Source organism: Athene cunicularia (assembly GCF_003259725.1).
Source record: "Athene cunicularia isolate RWA chromosome 1 unlocalized genomic scaffold, athCun1 chr1_part2, whole genome shotgun sequence".
Lineage (NCBI taxonomy): Eukaryota > Metazoa > Chordata > Aves > Strigiformes > Strigidae > Athene > Athene cunicularia.
Genome location: NW_020799092.1, coordinates 29,480,183 through 29,496,516, shown reverse-complemented (window position 1 = coordinate 29,496,516; position 16,334 = coordinate 29,480,183). Strand labels below are relative to the sequence as shown.

General features: G+C 44.0%; 1 protein-coding gene and 1 long non-coding RNA gene across 2 annotated transcripts in view; one reads left to right on the top strand and one right to left on the bottom strand.

Moving 5' to 3' along the window:
• The first annotated feature begins 2,127 nt into the window (after positions 1–2,127).
• On the top strand, positions 2,128–8,307 carry MED21 (mediator complex subunit 21). The gene is made up of 4 exons (XM_026866813.1): positions 2,128–2,232; positions 2,547–2,661; positions 4,323–4,423; positions 7,064–8,307. Exons 1-4 carry the CDS (start codon positions 2,191–2,193, stop codon positions 7,238–7,240), a joined length of 435 nt encoding a protein of 144 aa, XP_026722614.1. The 5' UTR covers positions 2,128–2,190; the 3' UTR covers positions 7,241–8,307.
• The window catches only part of LOC113490393, a 22,144-nt gene continuing 9,545 nt past the window's right edge, over positions 3,736–16,334 (bottom strand). Inside the window, exons 2-3 of the long non-coding RNA XR_003400223.1 lie at positions 14,846–14,856; positions 3,736–3,746 (exon numbers count right to left, since the gene is read on the bottom strand). This is a non-coding gene — a long non-coding RNA (uncharacterized LOC113490393). The remainder of the gene's footprint in view (positions 3,747–14,845; positions 14,857–16,334) is intronic.

The following is a 16,334-nucleotide window of genomic DNA, read 5'->3' as shown; positions in this document are numbered from 1 at the left end:
CCCCCCCCCCCCCAACCGCCTTTATCCTCCCAAGCCGTGTCCGCCGCCGTGCAAGGCTTGGGAAGGTCGAAGTGGGGAGGGTTCAATTTTTATTTTTTATTTTGGATTTAGTTGTTTTTGTGTGGGGTTTTTTTTAACCTATTAATGAAGCTGCCATTTGTTTTCACCTTACAAACAGTGGTAAAAAAATGCAGCCAGGCCCTAGAGACCCATGGGTACATGTTTGAGGCACCTCTGGCTGCAAAGGTGTTTCATGGGCATATGACGGGAGAAAATATAAGGCAAATTAAAAGTCTCTCTTTTTGGGGGGACTGTTTTCACTTTGTTATCTGGGCCTTATTTATGAATTTGCATTGTAACCTAGACTCTAAAATGCCTCATACAATCACCCCTATTGTGTTTATTTTTCCCCCAGCTTGCTTCAACCTGGTTTCTGGTTAAAATGCGAAAGGAAGCTGTCAGTCTAGCATAAGAACACAGAGATGAGTGCTGGTCCACATTTATAGCGATTTCACATAAATGGGTGTACTTTCTTCTCCCTGTGTTTGCCTGCTGTGCTTAGGAAGGCAGCCTTTCTCCATCAGGTTATCCAGTTTGCTGAGGTTATTTTTGTTCTGCTTAATGAGGTTCCTGTGAGTCAAAGTCTAAGAAATATTATTATGTTTAGTGTTTGCCACTATCATAGTTGACCTCTCTGAGCGAGACCTCAGTCACTCTTTATTCACAGCTCAGCATTCAATGGCTTTCAGTCATAAACAGTTCCTGTGAGAGGCTTGTCTCGTGCCATGAGCCTCACTTATTCCAGACTCATCCCGCACATGGAAATGCAAGAAGGAACCTCTTGACTTAAATAATAAACTCCTTAGAGATGCATGGTAGGTTTTGGTCTGCAGTGAAGTAGTTTGTGACTTGGCTTTTTAACAGAGGAGCACGAAGAAGCCCCACAGCCCAGTTTACATTCACAGGCCCACAAAATCCTAACCCCAGCCATGCCATCAGAAAAACACTTTTGTTGGATTAGTTTGTATCATGGTAAAGAGCAGAGCTGTGAGCAGCAGAGTTGTCTCATGGCATACATGTTGCTGCTGGGTGGCACCCACAGCATCACTGACAAGTTGGTCAAAAGAAACTCCTGGAGGTCTCCAGCCCAGCTGCCCCCTCAGAGCGTGCTATGGCCACCACTAGAGCAGGCTAGCCATGGTTTCACCTCCCCAAGCCTGAAGAGCCCTGAGGGCAGCAAGTGCGCATCCTCCCTGGGTGTCCTGTCCCACTCACCTTGTGCTATGGCATTTCCTCATGTTCAGCCTGGCCCAACCAAGGCTGGCTGCTGGCTGTGAAACCTCCCTGGTAATCAGGGGAGGTTCCTCGCTGGGGAAAGGCTGACATTGTGCCCGGCTTTCAGAGATAGGAAGAAAGGCTTTAAGTGCTGGATGACCATCAGCTAAATGCCAGATACGTACTGACTGGCACAAACCAGTATTCCTTTTTCTCCAGCCCACAGGCACAGGGCTCTTGCTGGCTGTAAGCTGGATCGTTGCAGATACCACACTCCTAGCCTTCCACTGCTCCCCCTTGGCTAGGCACCATGCCTGCCCAGCTCAGGGCTGGAGTGGCATGTCTGAGCGGCAGTGCTGTGTTCAGCTGTGCGCTCCTGGGCATGGTGGCCTTCTTGCACTGGTAACACAGGAACCAAGGCTTTTTACCCTGCTACAATCATGAGTGTGGATAGGTGTCTCTGAGAGAAATAAACGACCTTGCTATGCCACTTCCCTTGACACGCTGTGCCCTTCCCTCCGCCGCCACCGCGCACCCTTCTGGCACTGCCCAAAGCACCTCAGGGGCCAAGCCCGTCCCTCCACTGCACGGTGTTATTCAAAGCCAGGGCCTGCCTGGCCCCAGCGGGGCAGTTCAGCAGCTGCCAACCGCAGGCGGGAAAGCAAGAAAAATTGTCAGAAAATCGCTTCCTGTGCGCGGCCCCGCTGGGGCCCGCAGCCCCGATGCCTGACCCAAGGTAGGAGCGAGCCACCTCCTGGCCTGAAGGGGGCGCTCCAGGCCCGCCCTGCCCCACCGGAAGGAGGCCAGTGACACGCCACCGTCCCGCCTCCATCCCTCCCCGCCCGCCCAACATCCAGGCACCCTATTGGCTTCGATGGTTGCTGCGCGCCTGGTCAGGTGGGCGGAGGCGGCGCCATGGCGGATCGGTTGACGCAGCTGCAGGATGCGGTAAACTCGGTGAGGCGGGTGCTGCTCTCTTCTCTCCCCCAACGCCTTTTGTTCTCCTTCCCGGCGGGGAGGGGAGGTTGCTTCTCAGTCGCGTTCTCTCCTGCCCCACGGTCTCTACTACTGCCCCCCGGTTCGGCCGCTGCGTGTGTGAGGGGCTGGTATCCCTTTCCGCAGCCCCGCGGTCTTCGGCCCCCAGGTAGAGGGTATCGCTCCGGAGGTGTGTACCCACGTGACGCCGGGGTATGTGTCATCCGCTGGGATGCAAAATAAAATTGGAATAGTTTAGTGGTGAAATAAATTAACGATTTCTTTACCGCTTGCAGCTCGCAGACCAATTCTGTAATGCCATTGGAGTGCTGCAGCAGTGCGGCCCCCCAGCCGCCTTCAACAACATTCAGACAGCAATAAACAAAGATCAGCCTGCTAATCCAACGGAAGGCAAGTCTGTACGCGTTTTCTAACAAAACGTGAACGTGTGCTGATACAGTATACTATCATACAAAATCTGTATTTCATGCTCAACAATTTCACCAGTAGCTGGTGGAGTGATTGAAGTTAAGTCAGAAATTTGTCAGCTGCACTTGCTGCTTAAGATAGTGATAGCAGAAATGTAATTTTAAGTGTTATATAAGCGTTGCTATGTATTTCTTGTGCTGGTTTCTTTGCACAGATACAGTAGCTCTATAGATATAAACCCTTTTAATAGGATTGCTGCAAGAGGTTGTTAGTGAGTTGTAAGTTGCTTCCAAGAAGTCTTTTTATAAAGAATTAATGTTAGTTTTATGAAATCATGTATGAATTTAAAATTTTCCATGTCATAAACTTTTAATTATTTGTGTTTCTCCATGTTTCATCTGCTTATGTAATTAATTAAGGAATAATGTCATAATGAATCTACCCATTGGCATTTGTGGTGATAGTGTTGGCTGTCTTGCATTTTTATTGAGAGATGAGAAACTGGTCTAAGACACTGAAATTAGCAAGCAAATAAAATTTCTTTCTGATCGGAGATTTTCAAGATAGTATTTAAATAACCATGTTACTCTAATTCTGCATCTTTTTCTTCTTTTTTTCCTCTCTTGTTTTTTCTTTTCTCTGAGAAAAACTTAGATACATCAGAGTAGTCTGTTAGGATATTGGGGGAGACTTGTTTGGAGTGCAGAAATATACTTTTTAGGACAGTTGAATATTAGCTCTTCATTAGTCTGTGGTGGTTTGCTCTGATACTGGAATTACTTGGAAAAGCCAGCTGAAAGGCTAATTTGCTTTCTCAGCTGCTTCTGTTCCAGGGTCCAACATCAGTGTGGTGCTAGGAGCTAGAGGCATTGTTAAGGTCTTAAGATGGTAGGTCGTGATTGATTTCTCTTGATTTGTCTTTTCCTAAAATTCTGAATATAGTGACTTCACTAAAATCATACAGCCATGTTAGTGATGCTGATGAGGCAAACCAAAACTACCGGTTATGTGTCTTAAGAAGCCCTTAAAACTCTTTACAGGTAAACCCTGTGGTGACCCTGACTAAACTTTAAATGTGTATGTTGGTTTTGGGTTTTGTTTATATGTTAGTCAGGTGTATCTTTGAGACTGTCAATCTCTTCTATAGATTTTTTTGCCATTAGAAAGTATTTTCTCTCTAATAATCTGTTGCTTAACATGATTTAAACAATCCATCTATTTCAATTGCTATCTTTATGTTGTTTCTAGTGTTCTTTTTTTTGTCTAGTGGCAGATTTCAAGGCAAGGAATGAAAAAAATTATTTTCTAGCTACTTCAATACTTAACATAGTGAGTAGGATACTTAATACTGATATTAATAATTTCTTAATTGTCTAATAGTGATGGAGTTCTAGCTGTTCATTTGTACAAAGCCCAGCCCTTTGTATGACCACTTACCTTGCTTAATCTAGGATTGGAATCAAACTACTTTAATCTTCCTGTATGGTTGAGTTCCCATCGGTTGTGATATTGTTGTTTTCTTCATGTAGGACAATTTTTAACACCCGCATACTTCAAGTCTATAGATGTTTCTGTGCTGTGTGTGCAGAATTGTGCTTATTTCTAACAATACACTGAGTAGCCTGACTTTTCTTTTTTTAAAGAGTATGCTCAGCTGTTTGCAGCATTGATTGCACGAACTGCAAAAGATATTGATGTTCTAATAGATTCCCTGCCTAGTGAAGAATCGACAGCAGCTTTGCAGGTAAGAGTGTTCGTAATTAAAATACCAAAACATAACTGAAGGCAAACTTCTCTCTTTTTTTAACACACATTTTTACTCGAGGCCATGTAATCTTGAAAAATTATTTTGCTATAAGCCTGCATTTTTCGTGAGGGTAGACTGAAAGTATTTTATAGGCTTAGTAAAAATACTGTACTTGCATCTAGTTCTAAATAAGGTTATACACAGTGAGAATATTTTAATTTTAGTTTTCTGTTAGGATGTAAAAAAAAAAAGTGCTTTTATCATAACACCACAATACTGGAAACTGCTACCTCTTCTTTCTCCTCAGCTATTCAAATATTAATACAATAAATGCAACAGTACTGATGGGTTGTGGGGTTTTTGTTGACTTTTTTCTCTTGGGTAATCTTTCACATTCTCTTACTCATGAGGAGCATGTTTCATTTTTGTAGCTGCAGAGCCAATGCTTTACTGAAGCCTTTTGTTCTTCCACAACGTTTCTGGTTGTTAAAGGGTTTGCAGGCTATCCTTTAAGTTCTCCAGCTCTGTCACAAAGCAGTTATTTCACTTTTCAGTAATAGGCTGTCCTTCTTTGGACTAGCCAAACTTGGTGCTTTTGTTTCTCACTCCTCTCTCTTTAGACCAAAGTTATTCTAGGAAGAGTTTGGTAACAAAAAGCACATACTGGCCAGGCAGCTATTAGCAGGGGCAGCCAGTATCACAACCTCCATTCCCTGCCTTACAGGAGCTGAACGGCTGCAAACAGCTTGTGAATCCTTTCATGATACTCATCTGTTTCTTGCTTCCAAAAATGCCTTAGACCCACAATTCAAAGAACACTGCTGTGTTGGGGTTTGTTTGGTGCTTGTTTTGCTGTTATTTCTACAGATTTTGCCTATTAAATAGAATCTTCTTTCTGGCTCTCAACTACTAGATTTACATCAAGTATTTTCTTTTTAGAATGCAACAAGTGCTGTTTCTCTGAGAACCCTGTAGCTTCTTTAAGATAATCTGAAAGTTTTACACCCAGGTTAATAATCTGTAACTATTCAAAGGCATTTTATGAAAGACTAATACTAGAGGTACCTGCTAGGCCAACTACAAATGACTTGACAGTGAGTGACATCACGTTTGGTTTTAAACAGAGGGGATTAAACTTGGAAACATTGCTAGTCACAGTAATTGCTGAACATATTAATTGGGCCCATTAACACCAGCATAATTTCATGTAACTGCATAGTTAATAGTTGAAGACAGATTTCCTGCTGCAGACAAATTACGGACTTCTTCCATGATTGAGCAGGGTCTGATCATAGTGACAACTGATGCAAGGAAAGCAGGGTGTTCTAGAAAAAGGAGTTAGTTATCCAGTAGAGACATGCTTTTCTTAGAGGTGATACTTGAACGGTTTCTTGCTCTGTTAATGCAGAATCTCATTTCACAGGAATTTGTTGTCTTTTGGTGTGGTTTTGAGATGTAACCTTGGATTCCATCACTTACTGATTCTAGTTTTGATAATTATTTTCTGTTTAATTTGGTGTGGTATTAAAGACACATGTTCTGACATTCTTTAAAAAGAACTGTTTTTAAAGTGCTTGAAACCTCTAAAATACACAGCATAAGTTTTGTTGGAAAGCCGCAGATGGATACTTGGCTAGTAGACATGTACTTTGGCCAATCTAACTTTTGTACAAAGGTTGTCTTGGTCTATGTTTCAAATCTGAGGCTTGCCTTAAATGATAAAAGGGGCTGCTACACTAATGCCCAACACAATTTACCCTTCCCTTTTGAGTTCCTTGTGATGAAGTTGGCAGTATGCTACTTAAATCTATGGTTTACCTGCAGTCAACCATTTAACAATTGAGACTGAAATAATTGAAGTGAAATAAATTTCAAGCTCTTACCTTTTGCCATCTTCCTTCTCTGATCCTTCCTCCAAGGGCTATCATGTCCTTGATGCATATATTCACCTTCACTAAAACCATCAGTGTTGCAGAACAGAAGGTAAATATGTGGATAGAATTTGCCAGTTAGTTTAAGCATGATTTCTTAAGGACCTGTATAACTGCTTTAAAAAGTATCAATTTGAAACTATTTTGTTTTATGTTTTCTGTTATCCAGTTAGAATAAGTTTTAGTGGTTTTAAATTAGGTAAATATTTTTAAATACTAATATTTTGTAGTTAAAATGTTGTATTTCACTAAACTTTTTCTAACTGAGAAGCAGTTTGGTTCTGAAACAAAATATTGAAGAAAAAAATGTTAAATAATACAATTTAATCTGAAATATGCTATTTGACTGAAAGGTTTAAAGAAGTTATGCTTATATCTTGCTGAGCACCTTCTAGTAAGAGAGTGAGGAGAGAGATAGATACTCACTTCTCATCAAGAAAAGCTGTCCTGAGCCAAGAGTTGTAATATGAAAGAAACTAACATTTCTGTTTGGTGGAGGGGTTACTTACTTCATGTGAATATGCACTGGTTTAGGCTGCAACCTATAACGAGTTGCTTTGAAGTTGCTAGTATCTAATTCGGGGGCTAAAGAGAGAATCTTTTCCTTTTCTAGGTAGCACTAAGTGTTCCATAACCTACCTTTAGTAGCAAAGTCAATTTTGTATTATATTTGAAGATCTGTACTTTTCTCCCTTTTATTTTAAAGGCTGCTAGTCTGTATCGGTTAGAAGAAGAAAATCATGAAGCAGCTGGCCGTCTGGAAGAGGTAGTTTATCGTGGGGATATGCTATTGGAGAAGATACAGAGTGCCCTGGCAGATATCGCGCAGTCACAGTTGAAGACACGGAGCAGAACGCATAGCCAGCCCCTTCTGGACTCGTAGTGGCAGGGGGCACTGTGCCCCTGCAAAAGCCAACTGCAAACCCTGCTCTGCATCGGCAGGGAGCAGCAACACCCAGCTGGATCTTGGTGGGCTTGTCGAGTGCTCTGATCGAGTAACAACGTCTTTAATCAAAGCTCAAACTGCAGGTTGTGTACGAGGAACTGTATAATCAGTGGTTCTATTCTAGAATTACATGTATTGATGTATGTTTCCATGACTTCTGAGCTTTCTTTTCTGTTCATAAATATGTCTGACTTCAGTCTGATTTGTTATCTTGATTACAGAAACCTTTGCCTCATGTAGTAGAAGAATTCTCCTGCATGATTTCCCCTAAAGGGAATTCAGAAGGAAAATATCTTAAGAGTAATTGTGTAACTTGCTCACTCCTACTTTGAAACATTTTATGTTCTTGGTGTATTTTTCTTGTAAGGCTCAAACAGACACGCTTGGACTTGCTAGAGTTCTGTGGAGACAGTGGTAGATAATGATGTGAATGCAGTGGTGGCCTCTGTTTTAATTAACAGAAATTACAATTAAACATTTGTATTACTACTTGGCTGGTTTACCACCCTTTACAGAGCAAGTAAAGGGATAAGTAAACTAATGTTTGCAGGGTAAGAGTTTGTGTCATTGGCATCTCATTTAAAAAATAAAATCTGCAGATATCTGATACTAGCATTTTATTATTATTTGTAGTTCATAAATGGGTATTTGACTCCATTATTGCCACTGGCATGCTTATTCTTACTTGCTCGTGCTATTTCTCTGCTGCTACTGATATTCTGCATTCTGGTGGCACTGGTGAATACTTCTGAAGCATACAACAATGAGGAAGCATTGGATGACTGAGAAGAAATCAGCAATGAGGAGACTGAAAATATGTTGTTATGTAATGTTGATTTTCACTGTAAGCAGTGGCAGCCACATGAATGTGGTGATCATAAGCGGCAAGAAGCCTGTTGTCCCCAATGTGTTCTCGAGGGTTTTGTTTTTATCTTCACACACTGAATAAAGTTTTGCCCCTCACCTTAGGACTATAGAAATACCAGCATGTCTTTTAATATTTGGAAAACAAAAACCAAAACACCAGATAATGTAGGGTTCAGTGCAGCAGCTTGGAGTTGAACTGTTAGTAATTTTCTGTAGTTTTGAGTTAGCAGCCTTGCATTATTGTAAGAAGCTCTTTATTACCACATAACTGCTTGTTTCCCAGCCAAAACTCCCTACTTCTATATATTTGATATAGTGCCATTAACTTGCAAGTTGAGTGTGTTGCTACTGCATATAGATGGGTAGGAGCAATTCAGATATGTCTTTAGCATGCTGATTCTTAAGGGATGAAATGCAGCTGCTGTCTAGACTGCACCATTGAAAGAAAGAGCATAACAGGGCACAGGATACATGCTGTGTACATCCTGTTTTGAGGATAAAAAAAATACAAAGCTGTTCCTGCCTGTAACAAATACTATAACTGAAGTATTTAATCAGACTGTTATTTAATTAAATACTTAATATTATTTTGTCAAATTTGTATATCTTTAGTTATAGACTTAGTCAGCTCTTGTGAGGCTCTTGTACTATCTAGACTCTACAGAGGAAGAACATTGCAGAGATGAAGGCTACAGCAGAGCCTCAGTTCTGTAGTGCGTTATTTATTAAAAATAACTGGGCTGTGGTGATTTACTAAGCCATGTAAATATACCCATTTGCTGGGGAGGCTTCAGGGGCCAGATTTTCATTTGAAGTCAGTTATGGAGCCTGCTTTGGTTTTGTTTTTTCCTAGAAAAATTACATCCAGTGCATCTCAAGTTGGTTGGGTAGTGGAGTGGAGGGTTTTTTTGTCAGTTGCTTGCTTTTTAAACTAGTGGACTTAGAAAACTTAGAGTGAAATATTTGGGCTTTGCTTGTGAATTTTTTTTTTTTTTTTTTGAGATTTGTACATTGGTGGAAAAAGGGTTAGATCTTCATAGTAAATTCCCTGGTATAGCTTAACATGTGCATCACCTCAAGCTTGGTAACTTGGAAGCTTTTGCTGTGGGAGGTTGTGTACATCTTCAGTAACAATACAATTCCTTTCATATCTTTCTGTTTTTCATACTTAAAAACTGCTGTATTTCTGCAGCTTGATACTAAGTGTAGAAGCTTTTCCTTTTAGTTGCTGTTTATTTGAATATGCTAGCCCACTTTATGTTAAAGTGTGTATCGGTATCAAACAGTTAATCACAGTGAGAAGTAAACCTTAACCAGAGATGTAAGTTCCCAAGTAAGCGTGTTTGGTTTTCAGTACTTTACCTGTGTCTAGTTCAGCCAATGTTGCCAGTTTAATAGAGATGAAGTTTGTGATACAGTTAAAAACAAGTAATGCAATAAAGCAAGAGAGCCAAATTTGCTCTTTTTTCCTTGAGAAATAATGTTTTGGTGAGTGAATAATACTGTAAGATGCACAACCCACTAGTTCTTGCATGTTGTGTTGCTGGATGTCCTCGTTCAGCTAGGATAGGGTTAAGTTTCCCCATCAGAGAGGGGGAAGGGATCTCCAGCCAAGTTATTCATACCATGTTGTCAGGTCCAGATGCGGGAGCATGGGAACTTTTTCCTTTGTGGCTTTGGTCGCGGGGAGCATCCCGAACAAGCTGTCTGTAAACATTGCGGTATTTCTCTGTATATCTTTTGTCTTGTTTACTGTTATTGCTGTTTATTGTTGTTATTGCTACTGTTGTTCAGAATGCTTATTACACTGTTGTATTAAATTTTTTCTTAGTTTCACCCGGGGTTTGTGCCCTACTTGTGTCCGAGGGTGGGGGAGGGGCAATGGCAGTGTGGTCTCTGGTCCTGGCAGGGCCTAAACCAACACAGCCTTTTTTGGTGCACCAATGTGGGGCACAAGAGGGTTGAAATACGAATCAAAAAGGGACAGACCCTGACCAGAGTGTGTTGAGCAATTTGTTAGGTGTAATTTTTTCTTATCAAACAAATACAAACAGAAATGTTTGCAATGCTGGCAAACTTGCTTGTGTGGTGGGGCTGGATTATTCCTTATATCCACTGTGTGTTCCCAGTGCTGGTGTTTGTTGGTGGTGTAAAATGTATAAAGGGGATTGTTTTATTATACAGGCTACTGACTGCTTATAATGTGTTTGTATCGCTGTGTGTGGGGGTAGGCCAGTACCTGTTTGCTGCCTGGGCTTTTGTTAGGGGTCTCACCCCCTCTATGGGTGAGCCAGCGGAAGAGATCCTATCAGCTTTGGGGAGTCTCAGTTATCCTTGGAGCCTGCAGGCCAGTGTGATTGTGGCACACTGCTTTCTGAATGCCTGCCAGATCTTGTTTTGGGCCATGCGGCACTTTTCTAACAGTAGCAGTGTCCAGAAACCTGCCCCGAGGTCAGATAATAGTGAGTGGCAAGATGTGTGGGAAAAGATGGGCAAAGGCCTGAGTCAGTGGGCACCTCCAATGCTTTGGAATTTCACTCCCAAACACAGAGCCCTGATAAGCTGATGGAGTGCTTAGAAAGGATGTGTTACCGATGTGGCAAAACCCAGGAGACTGAAATCGTTGCAATGTGTTGGGGACTTGCCCATGCCTACCGTGTCCCCTTTAATATCATCCACTGCCCTAGGGAGGAGAAAAGGCTACAGAATCTGAGAGTGAAATTACTTGTACAGCAGCTGGGCCGGGGGAACAGGCAGAGCCAGTATCAGTCACCTCCACCAGCACAGCAGCTAAGCCAAAGAGCCAGTCAGTGCTTTTGAAATGGAGGGGAGAGAGGCCAAGCAGCTGGGATCTTTGGCCAAGGATGCTGGCATTGATAGGGAAATAGGGAAACAGGCTCAAACCCTCAGCCTTTGGAAATGACTCTTGCTCAGTGTAAGGGAGAGGTACCCCTACAAGGGGGGTACCTGATGTGGCGAAAGTTCCTGAAGAGCGCACCAGAAGCACACTCAAAAGCATTGGCAATAGTGTCCTGGTAGACAGACACCCAGACTCTAACAGTGGATGGAGTGGTTGGCAAGCTCTGTCAATATGAGGAAAATCTCCCTTCATCTCAACATTCCTGGGTCTCAGCTGTGGAGGAATTGTCTCAGAGGGTCCAGAAAATGGAAGAGGACATGTCCTGTATTCCATCTGCACGGGCCGATGTTTCAGCCATTAGAAGTAAATGTTTCCCCACCCAAGAGAAAGGCAGCAGAAGGCACACACCAAGATGCACCCTGTGGTTTTTCCTCCTCGACCATGGAGAGAACATGAGGAGGTGGGATGGACAGCCCACTGCCACCCTAGCTGCACGAGTAGAGCAGCTAAAAGGGAAGACCATCACAAAAGGGGAGTCCTTCAAGAAAATTGCAGCTCCAGTGTCCAGTCAGAAATTCCCCAGACAGAATAGAATGGTGAACGTTATGTCTGACCCCCTTGAGGGGACCAGTAAATCATTCTCACAAGAAGTGAATGATGATGAGCAGGATTGGAGGGGCCCTGCCTCCAACCCTGTGGAGGAAAGGGATAATCGGATTTACTGGACAGTGTGGATCCAGTGGCCTGGCACGTCAGACCCACAAGAATATAAGGATTTGGTGGACACTGGCGCACAGTGCACCCTGATGCCATTGAGCTACAGTGGGGTTGAATCCATCTGCATCTCCGGAGTGACAGGGGGATCCCAACAGCTGACCCTATTGGAAGCTGAAGTGAGCCTGACTGGGAAGGACTGGCATAAGCACGCCATTGTGACTGGCCCAGATGCCCCGTGCATCCTGGGCATAGACTGTCTCAGGAGAGGGTACTTCAAAGAACCAAAAGGGTACCAGTGGGCTTTTGGTGTAGCTGCCCTGGAGGAGGTTGAACAGTTGTCCACGTTACCCAGCCTCTCAGAGGATCCCTCAGTGGTGGGGCGGCTTAAGGTTGAGGAGCAGCGAGTGCCAACTGCTACCAGGACGGTGCACCAGCAGCAATACCACACCAACCAGGATTCCCCGGTCTCCATCCATCAGCTGATGCGTCACCTAGAAAGCCAGAAGGTGATCAGCAAAACTCACTCCCCCTTCAACAGCCCTATATGGCCAGTGAGAAAGCCTAATGGTGAATGGAGGCTAACTGTGGGCTACCGTGGCCTGAATGAAGTTACACCAGCAATGAGTGCTGCAGTGCCAGACATGCTAGAGCTCCAGTATGAACTGGAGTCGAAGGCAGCCAAGTGGTATGCCATGATTGACATTGCTAACGTGTTTTTCTCCATTCCGATAGCGCCTGAGTGAAGGCCACAGTTTGCTTTCACTTGGAGAGGCATCCAGTACACCTGGAATCGATTGCCCCAGGGGTGGAACCACGGCTCCACCATTGGCCATGTACTGATCCATACTGCACTGGAGAAAGGTGGGGCTCCAGAACACCTGCACTACATTGATGACATCATTGTATGGGGGAATACAGCCAAGGAAGTCTTTGAGAAAGGGAAGAAGATAACTGAAATCCTCCTGAAGGCCGGCTTTGCCATTAAGCAAAAGAAAGGGGCCTGCAAGGGAAATTCAATTCCTAGGAATAAAATGGCAAGATGGGCATTGCCACATCCCAGTGGAGGTGATAAATAAGATAACAGCCATGGCCCCACCAACCTCTAAAAAGGAGACTCAGTCTTTCCTGGGCACTGTGGGGTTCTGGAGGATGCACATCCTGAACTACAGCCTGATTGTGAGCCCTCTTTACCATGTAACCCGCAGAAGAACGATTTTAAATGGGGCTCTGAGCAACAACAATCCTTTGAAAAAATTAAGCAGGAGATTGCCCAAGCAGTAGCCCTCGGGCCAGTCCGGGCAGGGCAGGAGGTTAAGAACATGCTCAACACCGCAGGTGGGGAAAATGTCCCTACCAGGAGCCTCTGGCAGAGAGCACCTGGGGAAACCCGAGGCCGACCTCTAGACTTTCGGAGCCGGGGATACAAAGGCTCTGAAGCTAATTATACACCAACTGAGAAGGAGATAGTGGCAGCATACGAAGGAGTTCGGGCTGCCTCAGAAGTGGTCAGCACTGAAACACAGCTCCTCCTGGCACCCCGACTGCTGGTGCTGGGGTGGATGTTCAAAGGAAAGGCCTCCTCCACGCATCATGCAACAGATGCCACGTGGAGTAAATGGGTTGCATTGATAACACAACGGGCTCAAATAGGGAACCCCAGCCGCCCAGGGATACTAGAGGTGATTACGAACTGGCCAGAGAGCAAATATTGTTGGATGTCACCAGAACAGGAGGTGACACATGCTAAGGAGGACCCACCATATAGCAAGTTGCTGGATGAGGAGAAGTGATATACCCTGTTCACTGATGGGTCTTGTTGCATTGTGGGAAAACATTGACAATGGAGGGCTGCTGTATGGAGTCCCACATGACAGGTCACTGAAGTTGTTGAGGGACAGGGTGAATCGAGCCAGTTTGCAGAGGTGAAAGCCATCCAGCTTGCTTTGGATATTGCTGAGAGGGAAAAGTGGCCGAGGCTCCACCTCTACGCTGACTCGTGGGTGGTGGCAAATACCCCATGGAAATGGTTGCAGCAATAGAAACAGAGCAACTATCAACGTAAGTGTAAAACCATCTGGGCTGCTGAGGTGTGGCTGTAGATTGCAGCCCGTGTGGAAAACTTCTTTGTGAAGGTGCGCCATGTGGATGCCCATGTACCCCAGAGTCGAGACACTGATGAATATCGACAGAATCAGCAGGCAGACCAAGCTGCTAAGATTAGAGTGGCTCAGGTGGACTTGGACTGGCAGCGCAAAGGTGAACTGTTCATAGCCCGGTGGGCCCATGACACCTCAGGCCACCAAGGTAGAGATGTAACATACAGGTGGGCTCGAGATCGAGGGGTGGAATTTACTATTAACACCATTGCAGAGATCATCCACAGATGTGAGATGTGTGCTGCAATCAAACATGCCAAGTGAGTGAAGCCCCAGCAAAATGGAGAGCGATGGCTGAAATATGGATATGGAGAGGCCTGGCAGATCGACTACATCACACTGCCACAGACCTGCCAAAGGAAGTGCCATGTCCTCACAATGGTGGAAGTAACCACTGGATGGCTGGAAATTAACACAGTACCCCACGCCACCGCCGGGAACACTGACCTGGGCCTTGAAACCCAAGTCCTGTGGTGACATGGCACCCCAGAGAGAATTGAGTCAGACAACGGGACCCACTTCCGAAACAACCTCATAAATGCCTGGGCAGAAGAACACGGCATCAAGTGGGTCTACAATATCCCCTACCACGCACCAGCCTCTGGGATGATCAAGCGCTACAATGGACTGTTACAAATCACATTGAAAGCACTGGGAGGTGGGACTTTCAAAGACTGGGACATGCATCTGTCAAAGGCCACCTGGCTAGTCACACAAGAGGATCTGCCAGGCGAGCTGGCCCGGCTCAGTCAAAACCTCCACGTGCTGTAGATGGGGATAAAGTCCCTGTGGTGCGCATGAGGAATATATTGGGAAAAATGGTCTGGTTTAGTCCTGCACCAGGCAAAGGTAAAGGCAAACCCATCCACAGGATTGCTTTTGCTCAGGGACCTGGGTGTACCTGGTGGGTGATGCAGGACAATGGAGAGGTCTGATGTGTACCACAGGGGAACCTGATTCTGGGTGAGAACATGCCGTGAATTATGCTGTGCCTTTGTAAATTGTTATTTTGTTATTGTTAACTGCTAAATGGCAGCTGGACATGACACATATGGTATAGAATAAAGGGGTGGATTATGTCCTGGTTCAACTAGGATAGGGTTAAGTTTCCCCAGCAGAGAGGGGTAAGGGATTTCCAGCCGGGTTATTCATACCATGCTGATGTCAGGTCTGGGTGCGGGAGTGCGGGAACTTTTTTCTTTATGGCTTTGGTCTTGGAGAGCATCACGAGTGAGCTGTCTGTAAGCATTGCAGTATTTCTTTGTATATCTTTTATCTTTTTTACTGTTATTACTGTTTATTTTTGCTATCATTGCTACTACTGTTGTTCAGATTGCTTATTGCACTGTTGTATTAAATGTCTTATTTTAACCCGGGGTTTGTGCCTCACTTCCTGCCTGGCTGGCTGAGTGTGGGGGAGGGGCAACAGCAACGTGATCTCCAGTCCCAGCAGGGCTTAAACCACCACACTGGACTAGCTTTTGTAAAGCTTTACCTGCTCTACAGTCTGCGTCTCAGTGAGGTTGTATATCTTTTGTTTGGCTCTGACATGATGGAGGAAAAAACACTGATTTGCTACAGCTGTCTAATGAACAAAGAATTAGATTGGGGTTTGGAGAGTTTTAAACATCTCTGTTTAAAAAAACTGTATGCAATGGTAGTTATCTCCTTAGGGAGGTACTTGTGCAAAAATTGTGGGGCATGCAGGATTACTGTCTGTAAAAAAAAAAAAAAAAAAAAAAAAAAAGGCGGTGAAAAGGCAAATGTCTTTGGAAAAAAGTCTTTTATCTTCCCTGAGAAGTCTTGACTGCCTTCAAACTTATTATTGAAGAGAGGAAGGTTGGGGGAGGAAAAACTCTACCTAACAGCTGCTAACAAGCATATCAGGCTACATGCAAGAGAGCTGTAAAAGAAGACTTTGACTTTGGTTGAGACAAGATAATTAATGGAGGTAAAGCATCATGGTAAGAAAATGAAAGTATTGTGCAAGATATAAAATGGTTCTGCATATTATATTGGACAAAGAGTACTGCACAGTGAGCAAATTGTGCTTTGAAGAAAGACAGCACCAATCATAATGGAAAATTCCACTGAAAAACAATCTCAACCACTCTAAATGAGCAGGAGCATCTCATGCTGAGAATCCATACAGCCCACTGGCAAAGATATTGGAATCAATTTAATAAATATAAGTGGCTGATCAAAGCCTAGTATTCTTTACCATAAACAACCTTGCTCAGAGGAAAGGAATGCCTTGCAGCAGTTGTTCTCATTTTCAGCTACAAGAATAGGGAGCAATTAATATGCTTGTTTTTAAAGATACTGAAAAAAAGTGCAGTAACAATATTTTAGCTTCATGTCTTGTGATGGTTTGACTCTGGCTAAATGCCAGGTATCCTCCAAGTCGCTCTATTAATTCCGCCCCCCCCCC